The following is an 18,945-nucleotide window of genomic DNA, read 5'->3' on the forward strand; positions in this document are numbered from 1 at the left end:
CTTATTTTCATATAAATAATTGCATAAATATTCATAAATTATACTTATTTTATAAAAAAAATAACACTTTATTAGCGTTCCAACCTATTTTACGAAATTAACCGGCACACTTTGCCTCCGCCTGGGCTGGTGTTACGAGCCACACGGCCGTTAGTTGATGCACTCAGCACTATGACGGCACAGATACATTACATACGGGTCAGAAGGTAAAAATTCAACCCGAGAACGGAATATTTTCATATAAAACCAACTTCCTAGAAGAAGAATATTCGAATATAATATCCTAAAACTGTACTACTAAAAGATAACTACTATTGAAATGGGAATAAATACGCATACTGATGAGAACCGGGAAGTGTCGGTACCGAGTCTTCAGTATCGGTTCTTTAGACACTAAAATTCCCGGGAATTTCCGGGAAATTGAGAACCGGGAATTCCCGGGAGCATGCCCTACTACTGAGTGCTGGCGGTGGCGGGCGCGGAGCGAGCGATCCCAGTGATGCGAGGATCACCAGTTTAGTGCCTTGGATGTGTTCGTCGAGCGACCCCCATATTCGACTTAGCTCTCTGCTCAATTTTGTGTCCTAGCAAAACGACGGACGAATGATTTTAAGTACAGATGTACAAACATGGTATGCTATTTCAGTCAGTCTCAGTAGAAAAAGTACTGAGGTTGACTGAAGTAGCATGACAAATACGATTTTTCCGAGAAAATACGATGCCAAAAGATTATGCACTACATCTGTACATATTCCCCTAATGCATACGTATTGTACGTACATATAATTTTATCATTGTAAGTTTCTTGACGCGTTTTTAGTTTTTGTCACACGTCCGCAACGTGGCATACGGCATACCGCCACTTGCGCTTCGCCGATCGCATCTGTAAAGCCGGACGGCCACCAAGTTAGGTATCGATAATTTTACCCCTAACTACTGAGAGCTGATGTTAAGAGCATATAACAATTGGGCCGGAAAAAATAGTAAGGTAGGTAAGCTTTTACCTTAAGTTGAAATTGAACGGTTGTATTGTATCAATCGACTTGACAGTCAAGAATGTATTCTTAAGAAACCAGCTCGTAAGCCATGGTCTAGTGGATTGTTTTCAACATTTTCCTTTATATTTCGTTTTCATTTGTGCCATCTTGGTTTCTACATTGAAAATTGAAAAATATAGTTTTTTTGTAAATATCATTTTACATATTAAAATAATATCAATAACATATTGATGGCATTCGTTTAAACGTCAGCAAAGTTCCCAATTTATCATGTTACCGAATTTAAACTGTCGTGAGACATACTAACATTATTATAATTTTACGGTTTATAATATCGTATTTTTAGTTACTCGCGCGAATGACTAAAAATACGTGAGTTTAAACCGTAAAATTATTTTAATATCATGTTATGTCTATGTTCCAATACTGGAAAATTTCTACGACATAAAGAGTGAAATGTAACGCACACTCCTTGTAAAAAGTAGTATATTTACTAGTTATAGCATTTATAAATATTTAGTTTATAAGAAAATTAAAATTAGAAAGGGATTGGGGAATATTTGGGGCTTTTGCTTTATGGCTCCAAACAAAATGTAACGTTATATTACTAATATATTGTTTGGTTAGTAGAATGTTTCACTTGCGAAATAACGTTTTGCTAAATGTCGTCCAATAAGTCCAATGGGGCTGTTGCCACTGATCTCCCGATACTTTTACTTACTTACTTTTCCTGTACTAGGCCTAAAGTGTATACACGTTATTTACATGGCATTGCAAAAGATCCAGACATACCTACTTAGGCAAAACCTAACGGCTTGTATTGTTACATCCGCTTTGTCTAAGTAACTTATAAGTATGAAATCCTTTAATGGGAGTAATGTCGATATAATCCCAAATATTCCCCGTTTACAAATATGGTGAACTTCTGTTTGGTGCTAATTCACTGTGTGTGCCTCGATAGTTTTATTTTAAGCCAACTTTCTTTCGCATTGTAAGATTAAAATAAGACTAACAAATTAGAACTATGTATGTGTACATATGTACATACCTACAATTTTGATTGTAATATAAATGTCACCGGCGGCCGACCGTAAGATCAGGCATATCGTGAAACGTGAAAATCTTTGACCCGTTCCCTGAGTCGAAGGAGCCCCGCGTAGCGGGGCTCCTATTTCTGGGCCGTTTGCCCTTCGGGCATCTAAAGCAACCTATCGAACCTATCCTACCTATATATTGGTTTAATGTCACTATCGTCAAAACATTACACAGGAACATTACGATCTGCCTGATCTTACGATCGGCCGCCGACATAAACACCGATAATTGTAATAAGCAAGCAATTACAAATTTATGATCTATGATTGTGCAATAAGGGCGATATAGACAAAATTGTTAACAAGAATCTATTGAAGTTTTGAAGGTGCGTCCAGGTTGTCGCATGTCGCACGTGCACGCGCGTTATTAGCACAACTTCTGCAAGGCCCTCTCTAAACGCGCAATATATAACTGACTGATACGTGCGAATAGCAAGTTTTTAACCAAATAATTGTTAAATACGGTAAAATTTTTGTAATGGATCCGCCATTTTCTATATTGTATCGTAAAAATAGACAGATGGTAAATAGTGTTAAAATATTTTTTTTATAAAGAAACACCTTAAAATTAGGAAATATCTGTTTCATACAATGATGGCTTTAGATTAATTTGATAATAATAATTGTTGATATTTCAAATAATAGAAAGCTTGCTTACGAAATGCTTGAGAGCAACATATAATTGAATCTGATACGTTACGTTTCCCTGGACAAACATGCCCCTGTTTTACCGGTCCATGCCGACGACTGTTAGTGAAAGTTGGTCGGAATAGATAAACCATTTCAACACCTTCCGATTTATTCCTCCAAAATAATTGACGATACGTTGCCCAAAATATATTTTGATAATATATAAAGTACCTGGAGGTAATACGTAAAGTACATCGGTGTGTTTACCGCTTGTTTAACCTTTTGGACGCCAATGACCGATATATCCGCACCGTAGGTTCAACGCCAAAGACCGATTAATCGGTCACAGACCATAGAGCAACATCGACCTACGTGCATATACATAAAGTTCAACTTCCGTTTTGACACTTCAATGATGTGGCGTCTGAGTGACAGCTTTTGTGTTTGACACGGCGTGGAAAAGGTTAAACCCTTCTGATGCATTTTTGTTTTTTACATTTAATTATAATAATAATATTTCGTCCTAATTGTAAAAAAAACGCCTACTGAAAGCGACTGATAACCTTGAGATTTTAAATAAAACTTTTGTACCTGTTGTAAACGTATTTTTCTTTAATGCTTCTAATAAAGCGGTAGCCACCTATTTAAATCAGTAATCAGTTCGAGATTTTTTTCAAATACGGCGCGACGGTCGAACATATAAAGGTTCATAATTCAAAAGCATACAGGCCTTCAGCAAAAATGGAACCCCTATCCTTTCGTCATATCCGTCCGTATATCACAGGCATTTTAATAGAAAATTGTTATACTGAACCCTCAGAGAGTCAAAGGATTTGAAAGGATTTCTGCTTAAAATTAGCCCACATCAGGCCGCTAGTATAAAAACATTGGCAATGCATTGCCAAATGTAAAACATGTGTTAACTATTAAATGTAACATAAAACCACTGACCTGACTAAACAAATGATCACAGTTCGCACTAAAGTTCAGTTAGTTTCGTGTATTATAAGTTTTTGGGACCACATGGCTATCATCAGTGGGCGGATCGATGATAAGATTTTTATTTCACCTACGGGTAACGCCCCCTGTGAGAGAGCCACGACAGTCAGTCAAAGCGGTGCTATCGAGCACTCAGGACATCATGTCAACTCTACTTATACAATGTCTCTTCTTAACTGTTTGGTTTGTATACCTCGACTGTGAAGATTTTCAAGACCGACCCAAAATCAAGACTTCAGATGGCGATTTAATACTGCAGCCAGCTTTGAACAAGAATATATATCTTCTTCCTAACGGCCCCATGTCAAAAGTGTTCATCGGCTCCACAGACCTGCTCGCCGTCAACCGAAGCAGCACCCCTGGCGCTGCTGTACCTTCTGGCCCTGCCTCAAATTACGATACTAGTAAATATCAATCGGATATACCTGACATGTTGCGCAGATTAGACAACCTAGAGAACCGTGAAATCATGTCGACAAATAATGCTCAGACGAACATGTCTACGATTTGGAGAAGAATGAATAGAATAACCTCGAGAATTTCTCACCTCGAAGCCCAAATCAGTTCAATGATGAGAGACGCATGCCAATCAAATCCATGTAAACACGGTGGTACCTGTTTAACTTTAGTGGGCGGCTATCACTGCCTGTGCCCATCTAATTGGGAAGGAACTGATTGCGATGTGGATGTGAACGAATGCCGTAACTTTGCCGGAACAGACTTGGGCTGCCAGAATGGCGCTTCGTGTATCAATAAACCTGGATCGTATGAATGCCAATGCAAGTTTGGATGGTTCGGCCTCCACTGTACAAGAAAACAGAAGGATTGTTCTGGTGGCAACTATGAGATATGCGGCCATGGAACGTGCGTGGAAGGAAAAACCGGAACTGGTATCACCTGTTTCTGTAATCAAGGATGGACGCAGAATGACACTAGCTCCGCATGCTTAATAGACATCAACGAGTGCGATCCCAGCCAAGGACTTCATTGCTCCGTAAACCCAAGAGTCGACTGTATCAACACCCCCGGTTCATTCAGATGCGGCCCCTGCCCGCCCGGCTACGAAGGTGACGGCTACATATGCTCCGACATTGACGAATGCATGACACTTCCGAACGGGGGCTGCAGCCCGTTAGTCACATGCCATAATACTATTGGCTCCCGTATATGCGGAAATTGTCCACCCGGTTATATCGGAGACGGAGTTACCTGCAACTGGAGAGGCACGTGTAGCGTCAATCGCGGCGGCTGTCACCCCTCAGCGCAGTGCATCGATAATCCTGGTTTCCTCGGCCAGACGAGTCCGTGCGTGTGCCCTGCCGGCATGGCAGGCGACGGCGTGGGACCTCACGGTTGCTACGTTTCTACTGCAGGAAATTCTACACAAGGTTGCGAAAATAATCCGTGTGTTCACGGGCGATGTCATGCTCTACGCCAAGGTTACACTTGCATTTGTTTTGACGGCTACAGTGGCGCCCTATGCGACGTGTACGCCGACCGCTGTGCTAGTAACCCATGTTACAACGGAGGAGTCTGCAGACATGATTCCAGTTTGACAAGGGGCTTCAGGTGCGAATGTCTGGCGCAATATACCGGTGAGCTGTGCGACACTCCAGTTCAAAACTGCGGTGGCATATTGGACAACGAAGAAGGTAGCCTTTACTATCCTTTACACAATAGTACCTACACACATGACTCTAGGTGTGCTTGGGTAATCCGTACGGTCCCTGAAAAAGTCATTAATGTTACCTTTAGTAAATTCATTTTAGAACCCAGTCCAGACTGCAATTATGATTTTTTGCAAATACACGATGGTCGCAGCTCCGCCAGTCAACTTATTGGTAGATATTGTGGGAGTTCATTTCCAAAAGGAGGCAACATAGTATCTAGTCACAATAATTTATACCTCTGGTTTAGATCTGATGGTTCAGTTAATAAAGATGGATTCGCTTTGCATTGGACTAGTATAGTCCCGGTTTGCGGTGGCGAGGTAGATGCATCTAAACACGGACGTATCAGTTCTCCGGGTTCGCCCGGCAAGTATCCCCCCAATAGAGATTGTTACTGGCACTTGCAAACCAATCTTAATAAAAGAATACAGTTGCATTTTTATGAGCTAGACATAGAAGCACATTCTAATTGTAGCTTTGATCATATTACTATTTATGACGGAGAACACCTCAGCGACCCGCTAATCGCTCAGTATTGCAATTCAACCCTTCCTGCGCCTGTCCAATCGGCTGGCTCAGATATCTTAATTCACTTCCATTCTGATGCGTACAGGGGTGGAAACGGTTTTCAAATTTCTTATGCTCCTACCGAGGGCACCCCAGGTTGTGGCGGCTTGTACACTACAGATAGAGGAGAAATCGTCTCTCCGTCATTCAATGGTGCCTATTTACATAATTTACTTTGCGACTACAAAATTCAAACAGGTCCAGAAACTAAAATCCGAATTACATTCGTGTCTTTTGCGTTAGAGGGTTCACTTCGTTGTAAGTATGACTATCTCAAAATTTATGATGGGCCTTCGCCCGACTCGAGATTGTATGGCAAATTCTGTGGCAATACATATCCAAAAACCTCGTTCATATCTTCGTCTAATAGCGTCTTCATTAAATTTCAAACAGACTATAACATAGCCTCAGCGGGATTTAAAATAACGTATGAATCGATCTGCCAACATACAATAATCGGGGACAGTGGAGTCGTCAAGTCTCCAGGCTACCCCAATAACTATCCGGCAAATCGAGTATGCGAGTATGTCATCCACACAGTTCCGGGTAAAGCGATTCAATTAACCTTTCAAGATTTTGATCTCGAGGACAACAGATATTATAACTGCCGCTACGACAACGTTGAAATCCATGACGGACCTGATGTAAACGCGACTTCGATGGGTAGATTCTGCGGAGGCTTAGAACACATGCCACCCACAAAGACATCTACTCATAATTTCATGTATATCAGGTTCAGTTCTGATATGAGCCTCTCTGGCACTGGATTCTACGCAAATTACACAACAATCGACACCAAATGTGGAGGTATTTACAGAGATAATACTGGACTCCTCAATTATCCTAAATCGATTAATGAGCAGTACGAAAATCGCCAAACCTGTACTTGGATGTTAATAGCTCCTGAAGGATATATTGTAAAACTAACATGGAATAGATTTGACTTGGAAGACATGGATGACTGTGACAGTGATTATCTAGAAATCACTGAGATAAATTATAATAATGAAAATGATGTCCTGCAGAGGTACTGCGGCACCACTCTGCCGCCTGCCCTGACTTCTACTACGAACCGTTTGATGCTGAGGTTCCATTCAGATGCCAGTATACGGTCAACAGGCTTCTCTGTGCTATATGCCTACGTAGACGCGAAACAACATTGTGGTGGATATTATATCAAAACACATGGCTACATCTATTCGCCTGGATGGCCGAACCAGTATGAACGAAATCGTGATTGCACGTGGACGATCACAGTGCCTGTCGGCCAACAAATCATGCTAAATATATCTCAGTTCGATCTAGAACGACCATTACGGGGATCTTGTGACTATGGCGACTTTCTAGAAATTAAAAACGGTGCATCAGCTAATTCGCCTCTAGCAGGAAAGTTCTGCGGAAACTTTCAAACCAAGATTATAAAATCTCTCGGTAACACAATTTCCCTTCATTTTCATTCTGACATTTACTTACAGGGCAGAGGATTTAAAATTGAGTGGGATGGTACCATAACAGGTTGTGGTGGTACGCTTACTAGCGCCTCCGGATCGATATCTTCCCCGAACTACCCACAGACTTACAACGACAACGCAGAATGTTTCTACAAAATTATTATTAGTTCTGGGTCACGTATTCAAATCTGGTTTACTGATCTAGATTTAGAACGGACGCGGAATTGTAGGGATGATTACATTGAAATATTTGACGGTCTTACGGAAAACGATCCCAGCTTAGGGAGATACTGTGAAATGTCACCTGCCGTGAATCAGATTGTAACCTCCTTAAATTACGCCTACATTAAATTTAGGTCAGATATATACATAGGTAGTAAAGGATTTTATCTAAATTATAAAACTGTTTGTAACCACAATATAACTGGCAGCTACGGTATTTTGGAAAGTCCTGATTTCCCGGGCAAATATCAAGGTAGCTTGAATTGCCTTTGGACTATTACTGTTCCTAAAGGACACAAAATTAACGTTACTTTTACACATTTTGATGTCTACAGATCATTATATAGGAGTTATCTAAGTAGCATTACAGCGACAAGGGCGTTGTATTCGACTTGGTCTCCAAACATAAACGTCGACTGTATTGAAAATTACTTTCAAATGAGGCAATTACCTGACAGTGACTTTTCTGAAAAACGTTGTGGAACCACGATACCAACTGCATTCACTTCTAAGAGTAACGTGTTGCAAATTAAATTTGTAACTTCTGGTTTGGTGGCTGCCTCTGCCTTCCGGTTGGAATGGGCGAGACATGGCTGCGGAGGAATTCTGCATAAATCATATGGATCACTGTCATCGGATATAAATACTATGTCCGATGAAGAGATGGAATGTGAATGGTTGTTACAAGCACCCCTGGGCAGAAGCATTTCTATCACATTTATGAATATATATTTAACGGAAACCAACAATTGTACTGATGATGCCATTGAAATATTTAGTGGAGCAACTACAAGGTCCCCACTTATTACAAAGATTTGCCGTCGCCAGCCCTCTACAATCCAGTCAAACAGTAACACCTTGCTAGTTCGATACGTAAAAAAATCTAACCTAAGGGGAGCTTACTTTAAGTCCCATTTCGAAGCTTATCGAACTCGATGTGGAGGTAGAATTGATTCACCGACGGGAATATTTAGCTCGAAAAATTACCCTCAAAATTATGATACTAACACAGACTGTACTTGGCAGATATCGGTTCCTAAATATCATCGAATTGAAATAAATTTCCAGGATATTGATTTATACTCGTCATCCGCGGATAGTGACGACGATTGCCATGATTTTATAAAAATTTATGAAGATCTAGATGTGGTGAATAAAAATTATTCTATGTTAATATGCCCCAGGTCTATCATCTCTCAGTATACATCAAACTCTAATAGAATAGCTGTTCAGTTCGTGTCTGATACTTTCGGAACATCCAAAGGTTTCAAGGCCAACTTTTCTATGACTTGTGGAGCGCTTATCACTGCTCAGTTCGACGGTATTATAACTAGTGATAAATACCTAGACCACTTGAATCGAAGTTGTACATGGACTTTGCTAGCACCAAAGCCTGAGCAGAAAATTACGCTCACCATAACTCACATTGCAATTCCCAAAAATTACGACACCGTAAGTAATAGGAATTGCCCTTCCTCCTACTTACGAATTCGGGAAGGTAATGATAAAAACGGACCAGTCATTGGTGAATATTGCGGAAACAAAGTCCCTCTAACAATAATAAGTCAAGGAAGCGCACTTACCGTGGAACTAGGTACGTATACTAATAACATTACTGGTAGATTTTCTGCTCACTACACTACACTAAGCAATGCTTGTGGTGGATCCTATACTTCAGAGCAGGGCACCATAGCTTCACCAAATTATCCTCTAGCATATCCCGGTAGTGCGGACTGTGAATGGATCTTGAGCACGTCACCGGGTAATAGAGTGTACGTTATGTTTGAAAAGTTCGATTTGGCAATCTCCGAGGGTTGCAATGAAGACTATCTCGAATTACGAGAAGACAACGGTGCCGGTCGACTATTAGGAGTATATTGTGGCAACTCTGTACCAATGAATACTACATCAGCGACAAAAATATATATGAAATTCCACAGTGACAACAAGAATGCTGGTAAAGGGTTTTTGATCCATTACGGTTTTCTGCATGGAAATGAAATCACCGGTTTAGAAAATGGTGAAATCTCATCTCCGCTGTACCCTGCATCATATGAAGGAAATGGTGAATACACGTGGAGAATTTTTACGACAGACGCGTCAATATCTTTGATCGTGGACCGTCTAGAAATACATACATATGGAGCACGCTGCTCCAATTACTTAGCAATTTACGACGGGTATGACGATAGTGCTCCAGTTTTACAAGAACTTTGCGGAATACAGGACGGTTCCAAAGAATTCCGAACATCCAGAAATGTTGTATATATTAAACTCAAATTAGATAACTCAAACACTGAATCTTTATTCCATATTCGATGGGCTAAATCCGATAGCTCAAGTGAGATCAAAGAGGAAGCTGAAGTCATCAATTGTGGTTCAAACTTAACTGAACTAATACAACCAGGGAAAACAGTTACCGTGACATCTCCAGGATACCCAGAGCCATACGCTGATGATTTAAACTGTGAGTGGGTATACAAAGCTCCACCCGGCCAGCACATAAATATAGAGTTTCTTGACTTTCAGCTTGAAGAAAGGCCAAATTGTTTTGCAGACTACGTTTCGGTATTGTCCTCAGACACTGGGATGCAATGGAAACCCATAAAACAATTTATATGTACATTCGAAGCAGCCCAAAACATCAACGTGGATACTACTTTCATGAAGCTGATCTTTAAGAGCGATGACTCGATGACAGAAAAAGGTTTCCGAGCCCAAGTATCCTCAAAATGCGGCGGTCATATATCAGACCCGTCGGGTGAAGTCGGTGTCACTTGGAAAGAATTATCACATGGATATCAGTATGGGCCTAACATAAAATGCCAGTGGAGGATAAAAGTTCGGCCCGGTCGAGTAATAAAATTTAAGTTTGAGCAATTTAATATTACAAATCGGGACAACGACTGCTATAAATACGTAACTGTTCACAATGGTGATTCCGAGGAAGCCCCTCTTTTAGGAAGTGGTAAATATTGTGGGTACTCCCATGAAAAGCGTGGGGAAATTGAAACGTCAAGTAACGCTCTTTTTGTAACTTTCAATACCATTAGAAACCAGGGTAAAGTTCAAACTTTCCGGTTACACTATGAAGAGAATAATATAGAATGCGGAGTTACTTCAAAATTAGACGATGAACACAGCTGGGAGGTTTTCAGCACTCCCAACTATCCTTCTATTCCCATGCCATATTCTGAGTGTGTTTGGGTTTTCAGTGGTCCTGTGGGAGAAATATTGAGAATAGATTTCTCTGATTTTGATTTAAAATACGACTCGGATTGCAAAAAAGAAGTCCTCGAGGTTAGAAATGGTATATCTAGTTTGGCCCCACTTATAGGCCGATACTGTTATGAAAAACCTGGATCCATCAAATCCATTAGCAATAGCTTATATATTAGATATGTGACTCAAAGTGATATGCCAAACCGTGGCCTGAAAGCTAATGTCTCCATCGATGTATGCGGTGGAACAATAATTGCTAATTCTGGAGAACTATCGTCGCCCGGATATCCTCACTTAACGCCACTAAAGGAAGGCACAGTATGCGAATGGCGTATAATAGGGTATCCTGGTCATGTTTTCCAACTGAAAGCACAAACTATGGATTTACCTGATTCTGAGGTTTTATGTGCCACTAAAGTCACAATTGCAGACGGTACTAGTATTGGAGGCCAGTATAACACAAATATTAGGACATCGGACAACAATACAATAAAAACTTTCTGCAACGAGGACATAGAAGACCTGTATATCCCTATAGAAACATCTTCTAACGAGGTGATAATTAAATACTATGTCGGTAAAAGGTCTTTTTATCACACGTCCGATTCAAAAGGATTTCGGTTCACCTTCAATTCCTCAAGACCTATGTGTGGAGGTACCATTACAACACCAGAAGGCTATATAATGACTCCTGGATACCCTAGAAAAACAACAATGCACTACTGTTATTGGTTAATCACTGTGCCCGATACTTCCAGGCGAGTACGTTTAGAAATCGAGGATTATAACCTCGGTACAGATACATATCGTATAGGAATTTACAATGACAACCGTTTCCAAACTTTAATCCAAAGTATGTCAAACAAGGATTTGAATCCAGCGAAAGTTTTTGAATCGTCTGGTAATAAACTAGCTATTTATCTGTGGATGTCGCCATTATCTTCTCAACATAATAGGTTCAAAGCAAAGTTCAGCTCAAATGAAATGGCTTTATGTGGTGGTACCCTCACGGGCGATAGCGGCGGACTATCTTCACCAGTTCTGGATAGATCTTACTCTTGCGACTGGAGCTATCGTAGATATCCTATTATGAATCGAGGTGATGACAATGACAATGTTGCTGTTAAATATAGTACAATATTTATTAATGCTAAGGTCAACTCATCTACTTCTAGGACTCAATGCCGCTATAGCGACCCTAAACTAAGTATTAACGCTGTAGTTACTGATAAAAGTATCACATTCACGAGAGAACTCTGCGGTAATAACGAATTACAATATCGTATACCTTCAGATGGCATGGACTTAAAGGCCACTCAAAATAAAGGAGCGTCCCTTTATTTTAATCTCGATTGGAAGTTGCAGCCTTGTGGTGGAATAGTAACAGTGGGAGAAGAGTCTGTTAACGTTCTAAACGTCCCAAGTAATTATACTGATTCATTGGACTGTGCTTGGATTCTTAGAGTGCCTTCAGGAAACAGGATAAAAATCAAACTTGAAGGTGCATTTAAATTAAGTTGTTCTGATGAATTTATTCAGATTAGTCAAGGGACAGAAGCGTATCAACCCATTATCGGAAATTACTGTAAAGACAAAATGCAAGCCACCGATTTGACTGTGTCGTTTAGTGAAATTTACGTTCAGTATCATTCTAATGCTAAAAACAAAACATTCATTAAAGTCATGGCTGAAATTATTAACCACCAATGTGGAGGCTATCTCACAAGGTTTGATAGAATATTTACATCCCCAAATTATGGAAAGAATTACATTGAAAATCAAGAATGCGCATGGGAAATCGAAGCTGACGTAGGCAATAGAGTATCTTTGCAATTTGTAGATCGATTCGTTATAGAAGATACCCCGAATTGCACAAAAGATATGGTTATTATTTTTGATTGGGATGACGACATGTACACCGAAATGGCTCGCGTGTGTGGCCGCAATCTGCCACCCGTTTACAATTCTACGCAAAACAGGATGAAAGTAGTTTTACGGACAGACAGTGACACTAACTTAGACGGATTCCGTGCTCGCTGGACACCAATCTGTGGAGGAAAATACAGAGCCAGAGAAAAAGTGCAAATATTGTATAGCCCTAGTTTTCCTAATGATTACTTGCCGTCATTGGATTGTCTCTATGAAATTTCGGCTCCGGGGCAGAAGATAGCATTAAAATTCCTAGAGTTTGAGCTTGAAGGGACCTATCCTGAATGTTCTTATGATAACGTTACTGTATCCTCATATAATATATATAATTATGATGATAATATATATTGCGGTACCGAGATACCAACACTAAATCGATACAAAGACAAAGTGTTTATTAGTTTTAAAACTGACAGATACATTCAAAGCAAAGGGTTTAAATTATCTTTTTCATTTTATTCTTGTGGTGGCAGAGTAACTGCACCCACCATCATATCTTCCGGTGAGGGTGTAAACTATGACAGAGACATGAACTGTACCTGGTTTATTGAGGCTCCTTCTAACAAAATCGTCGTAGTAAAATTTGCCGGCATGAAAATTGAAGGTCGTTCGTGTTCTTATGATTACGTAGAATTATTTGATGGACATTTAATCGATTATAACAAACGTATAGTTAAGACTTGCGGATTCCTGCAAAAAGAAAACCCCGTTTTTAGAAGCGTCGGTAACAAAATGCTATTACACTTTGTGACCGATGGGAGTGTCAGCTACGAGGGATTCAAAGCTGGAATTTTCTTCAGCTATACTGAATCGGTTGGTTGCGGTGGATATATTAACTTGACAGAGACTTTGTCTCAAACCATCACATCTCCACTAATGAATAGTAGTGTCTACGAAAGTTTCTTAGATTGTTACTGGACTGTACGAGCACCGGACGATCGAGTAATCAAAGCAGAATTCATCAGTTTTCATGTAGCACCTTGCCAGAATGTCAACCAAACAGCCATGGGATACAGCAAATGTGACTGTGATTTTGTTGAAATTAGGGACGGGTTAAATCCAGACAGTTCCGAAATCGGTACTTATTGTGGTCATACAACACCATCTCAAGTTATTTCTTCCGGAAACCTAATGAGTATTAGGCTCTCAACGGACGGTGAAATTAACAGTTCAGGGTTCAAAGTTCGATTAACTGTAGTTCCTAACGTTTGCGGTGTCTCTGTTTTTTCAGTGACTACGCAAAAGTTGGTTATACGCTCTCCGGGATACCAAACAGGCTCCATTCGCCGAGGGTTGAATTGTGTTTATGAACTTATTCCGTCTGCTACGTATTATTACACTGCAATTCATATAAAAATTAATCAAGTAGATCTGCAACCTAGCGACAGAAACCAGTGTAAAACAGATAAACTTACTATATCTGGCCGGAATATACCACGAAACCTAAGTCTTGGCTCAGATTACGTATACGAACACAGAGATGCAGAGTTCTTTGATACGCCTTATTACTTTGAGGAAGCATTAAGTTTACCAAAAGAACTACAACTGTGCGGTGTTCAAAGTTCTGGGGATTATTATTTATATGGCACTATAATTTTAAATCTGTATACATCTCCAGATTACGATTCCAAAGAACATAGAGGGTTTGAAATTGAAGTAGCACATGTTGATTTTTGCGGTAGAAACTATACTGAACCACAAGGCCGCATAAGGGCACCACGACGAGATAGCGAAGAAACCGCAAAAGATTGTTACACGCTAATCACCGCTCCAGAGAATTACACAATTTCTGTATATTTTATAACTGTTAATCCCGATCATTGGAACGAAGAAGTATATTTGGAAGTCTTCGATGGCGATAAGAGGAATACGAAAAGTTTAGTCAGAGTTGCCGGGGAGTATTACGACTCGCAATTAGCAGTATTTTCAACTGGTAGGTACCTTCTCCTGCATAGCCACCAGGAAGCCGGTGACCGTGTTGGCTTCGATTTAAACTATGTTATAACCGACAAAGGAAAGGGTTGCGGCGGGAAAATGCAAAACGAGTACGGACTGGTGGGGAGTCCCCTGTATCCAAACACCTACCGTCAGAAGAACACCTGTGAGTGGGAACTGGAAACACTTGTCGGTACTAAACTGAAATTACATTTCTCGATATTCGACTTGGGTGTTGCGTGCAATGAAAACTACGTGAAACTGGTTAAACGGAATGGAGACACGATATCGACATACTGCGATGAGACTCCGGCAGATTACACCAGCGATGACAACTACGTTAAAATTGTATTTGCAACGAATATGAACAACGGTGGCTCGGGCTGGATTGTCCACTTCTTAGGTATTGTATAAATATGCACATAACATGTAACAGAAGTAAAATAACGTTTCTCTACATGTAGCTGCAGAGATAGGTGACCCCCTTGCATAGGTACCATCACTCAATGCAGGGGGGGTCACCTCTCTCTGCAGCTGACTGTACATATTTGACTTATAATAGGTATAATGCATACACACCAAGCCAACGAACGCCAACGAATGTTTTTCAGTGTTGGCTTTCGCACGTTCGTTGGTTCTCATTCAGGTGCGTAAGTAAACACCAGGCCAACTAATGGGTTGCGCTGGCCTTCGTTGGTTGTGTCTAGACGGAATAACAAACGCCAACGATTGTTTGATGGCGTGTGCAGACGATCCGCAGCGAGGCGGCAACATCATAGGATTTGAAGCAATCGACCGAACGCGGTGTGGATTGGGGACATTGGGGTGCGTAGCGTTACACACCAAGCAAACGAACGCCAACGAACGTTTTTCGAACGGTAGTCCAGACAGGGCCAACGAAGGCCGGCAAACCCATCCGTTGGCGTTCTTTGGCTTGGTGTGTTATGTACGCACCATAATAGGTAGGTAGGTTTCAAGTAGGTACCTATAAAGCCCCATCCACACTCGTGCGCGAATCGCGGCGCGAAGCCGTGAACGCGAGTGTGGCGTCGATTTCGCAGAGTATTGTATTCTTTGTTTGCGAATCCTCATTGTCAGGTTATGTAGGTAGGGTAGAGTCTGGCTACTGAAATTACTCAACTTTTTCGCGGGAAATTCTAAAAATCTTGGACTGGTCACTTTGTGTATTAGGAATTATAGTTTTATGTAATATTTATAAATACGACTGAAGGACTTGTATCCATGGTCATGAAAAAAAAGGAATTATAGTTTTGATACTAGAAAATATTTTTTATTTTCTGTGCACACGTAAGGTGGGAATCCCTACCTAAGGAAATAAGTTAAATATACGTTGACGTGCACTCAATGTCAGCTCACATAATTTCTACCACTAAGTAAAGTACAGTCAACAATAAACACATGTTTACACTTTCTTACCATAGATATAGTAGGTAATGGACCCTATAATGGACGTGGAACCGGTAATGGGACATAAAACCACAAATCCTCTAAAATAAATATGTAAAAGTAGTTTATAAACACTGGCAATATTTTACCATAAATAACAGTCATAGAGCTGTTTAAGTTCGACTTTTTATTAATTTCGGTTACTTTTTAAGAAATTAGCGCCAACCCAAAAGTTGTTGTGTCACTGGAAAAAATAACCAGTAAGAATTCTTAACAACTTCGCTAAGAGAGGTGAGTTCATATATTAAATTGTAATTAATTATTACTTGGTGTAAACTAGAATGTGTTTTGTTAATTGCATTTACCATGAGATAAGGTATACAACACACTATATTGTGACTCTAGAGATGTATAAAAAATAGTGGTATTTTGCCCAATCCCATTATAGGAGCTGTAAAACTGCATACCTCTTATGATGGGACAATTTACATAATGATATTAATGATGCTTGCCATGGCGTAATTTCATGTTTAAACAATACAGAAGTATAATGTAGTTACGAACTATGTCAGGAGGTCTCCTCGGACTTCGGATAAATTAATATCGTTTTTACAAAATTTTATTAAACTTGCCCTGTTAGTTTGTATGTTAGTTCGTGTGTTTCAAATCTTGGAAAAGGCATTTGAGCCACTTTCGGATTTCCGATCGAGTTGAAATTTTGGATACGTATGCAAATCGGATGACAATGCAATATTATGATAACATGGACCTGATCTCATGATGGAGACAGGAGGTGGCCATAGGAACTCTTTGATAAACGCAACCTACCTAATTGTGTTTGGGCTTGTTAGAATTGTCTCGTTGAGTATTAGTTGGCTGTCGAAAGAAAAATACATTCTTACATAAAAGCTTATACGAAAAATGACTAATAACTAGTTTTTTTTTCAAAAACTTATTCCCTATTCCAATATCATATACTGATAGGGTATGTCCATTATAGGGGGCCCATTACTGGATCCACGTCCATTACCGGGGTTCCATTACTGGAGCTTTGGTGTCCATGACTGGAGAAAAAAAACATACTTTTAATTAATTAATTATGTGGAAACTAATTGCAGCATCTTTGATACAACATGCCTGAAACATGAAAGAAGGATAGGATATTCATCTTTTAACAAGCTAAGCGGTAGAACTTTTACATGTATCAGGGAAATATCACAAATACTTCAAATTTCCTCTTAAATGTCCCATGACTGGTGCCGTTACTATATACCATTGTAACAAGGCGAAAAATGAAATGTAGTGTAAATAAGACCTAGCTCGATAATACCGTAATATTAATCCATCACCAAAACATGTACATAAGTATCAAAATATTTATAGAGCACCAACCTCCTCATTTGTTTATTACATTTGTTTACGACTTGTAAACATTGCAGTTTTTCGTTACACAACGCTACACATCGACTTCGCACATTGTCGTAATTATTTACGAGCTTAAATAATAGTTTGCGGACCTCACTCAGTAACACATTATTAATATTATTTAAAATAAACCGCAAACAATTTGAATGATTGACAACTGACTTTTAGCTTTTTTTTAATCATAGACAATTGGTGATACAACAAGGAAATATCTGTCAACAATATTTGGCTAGCCAGACTTCTAGGAGGTAAAACGACTGTATTCTGCTGGCTACACGCGTAACTATAAATCGTAGCAATTAATCTGTGCAGTCCGATTTGCGCAGTTTTATCTACCGTGTGTATGACAAATCGTTGTCGATTATTCGATTATCGTAACGATTTGTCATACACACGATCTTGGAGGATATAATCAAACGGAGACGCCATGTCTGTAATTTTCTGTACAAAACAGTCTGCCGATTTTTGCGGGGGAGGAGAACGTCAAATGTATGCGTAACGTAAAAATAGCCATGTCAGATAAACGTCAGTCCATACATTGTGTATGACCGTTGGCCGCCTATTTTCGACAGAGGGGAAAGCACACGATAGATAAAACTACGCAAATCGGACCGCACAGATTAATCGCTACGATTAAAGTGGTATCCAGACGGGACCATTTTTCGCCAATCTGATGACATTTTCCGATCAAATCAGGACGTGCGGACGCAGACATCAATTTGATTCCCCGATCAAATCAGCAGGTGCGGACACAAAAATGCCAATTTTCATAGTAATTGTCTATGGTATGCAAATTGGGGATTTAATTTGTGTACGTGTGGACGCTAGGTGAGATTGGCCAATTATTTTCCTGATGAAATCGACTGATTTGATCAGTCCCGTCTGGATACCACTTTATAGTTAACCTGTGTAGCCGGGGTTCTACATATAAGTAGCTCGTCAAGCAAATCTTGTCAGTAAAAAAATCAAATTTTCTATAGGACGATATCCCTTCGCGCCTACATTTTTCAAATTTGCCGCCTTTTTCTACTGACAAGATCTCCTTGACCAGCTATAACCCTATTTGTTTAGAGCCCCCTCCACACTCAGTCTTAGTAAGTAAGACATACAATTTTGCCTATTTACAATTGCTTAATTTTCAAAATAAATTATTTTGTCTTACATGAAGTTGTTTTTTACTTCGAACCCATTTCCCAATACTAAATTACGACTCAATCATAGCTGCGTCCTTAAGCACCATTCACACTCCTACATTGTAGTCCGCCTCATTATGTAGGATTGTGTATGGGGGTCGCGGACTACGTGCCGTCCTACAAAACCCAAGTAGGATGCCTCTTGGGTCCTAGGGTCCTACAAATCCTGCAAGCCCCGCCCACCGCTGCAGTTCGCCGTGCAG

General features: G+C 40.0%; 1 protein-coding gene across 1 annotated transcript; it reads left to right on the top strand.

The window, feature by feature from the left end:
• The first annotated feature begins 3,863 nt into the window (after positions 1–3,863).
• On the top strand, positions 3,864–15,131 carry LOC134662681 (cubilin-like). Its single transcript, XM_063518952.1, has one exon. It carries the CDS (start codon positions 3,864–3,866, stop codon positions 15,129–15,131), a length of 11,268 nt encoding a protein of 3,755 aa, XP_063375022.1.
• Positions 15,132–18,945: the final 3,814 nt, after the last annotated feature.

The sequence above is a fragment of the Cydia amplana genome, chromosome 3, assembly GCF_948474715.1.
Source record: "Cydia amplana chromosome 3, ilCydAmpl1.1, whole genome shotgun sequence".
Lineage (NCBI taxonomy): Eukaryota > Metazoa > Arthropoda > Insecta > Lepidoptera > Tortricidae > Cydia > Cydia amplana.

What these genes read in the sequence shown, in the direction of transcription:
- LOC134662681 (XM_063518952.1), top strand. Translation starts at nt 3,864, where the DNA reads ATGTCAACTCTACTTATACAATGTCTCTTCTTAACTGTTTGGTTTGTA.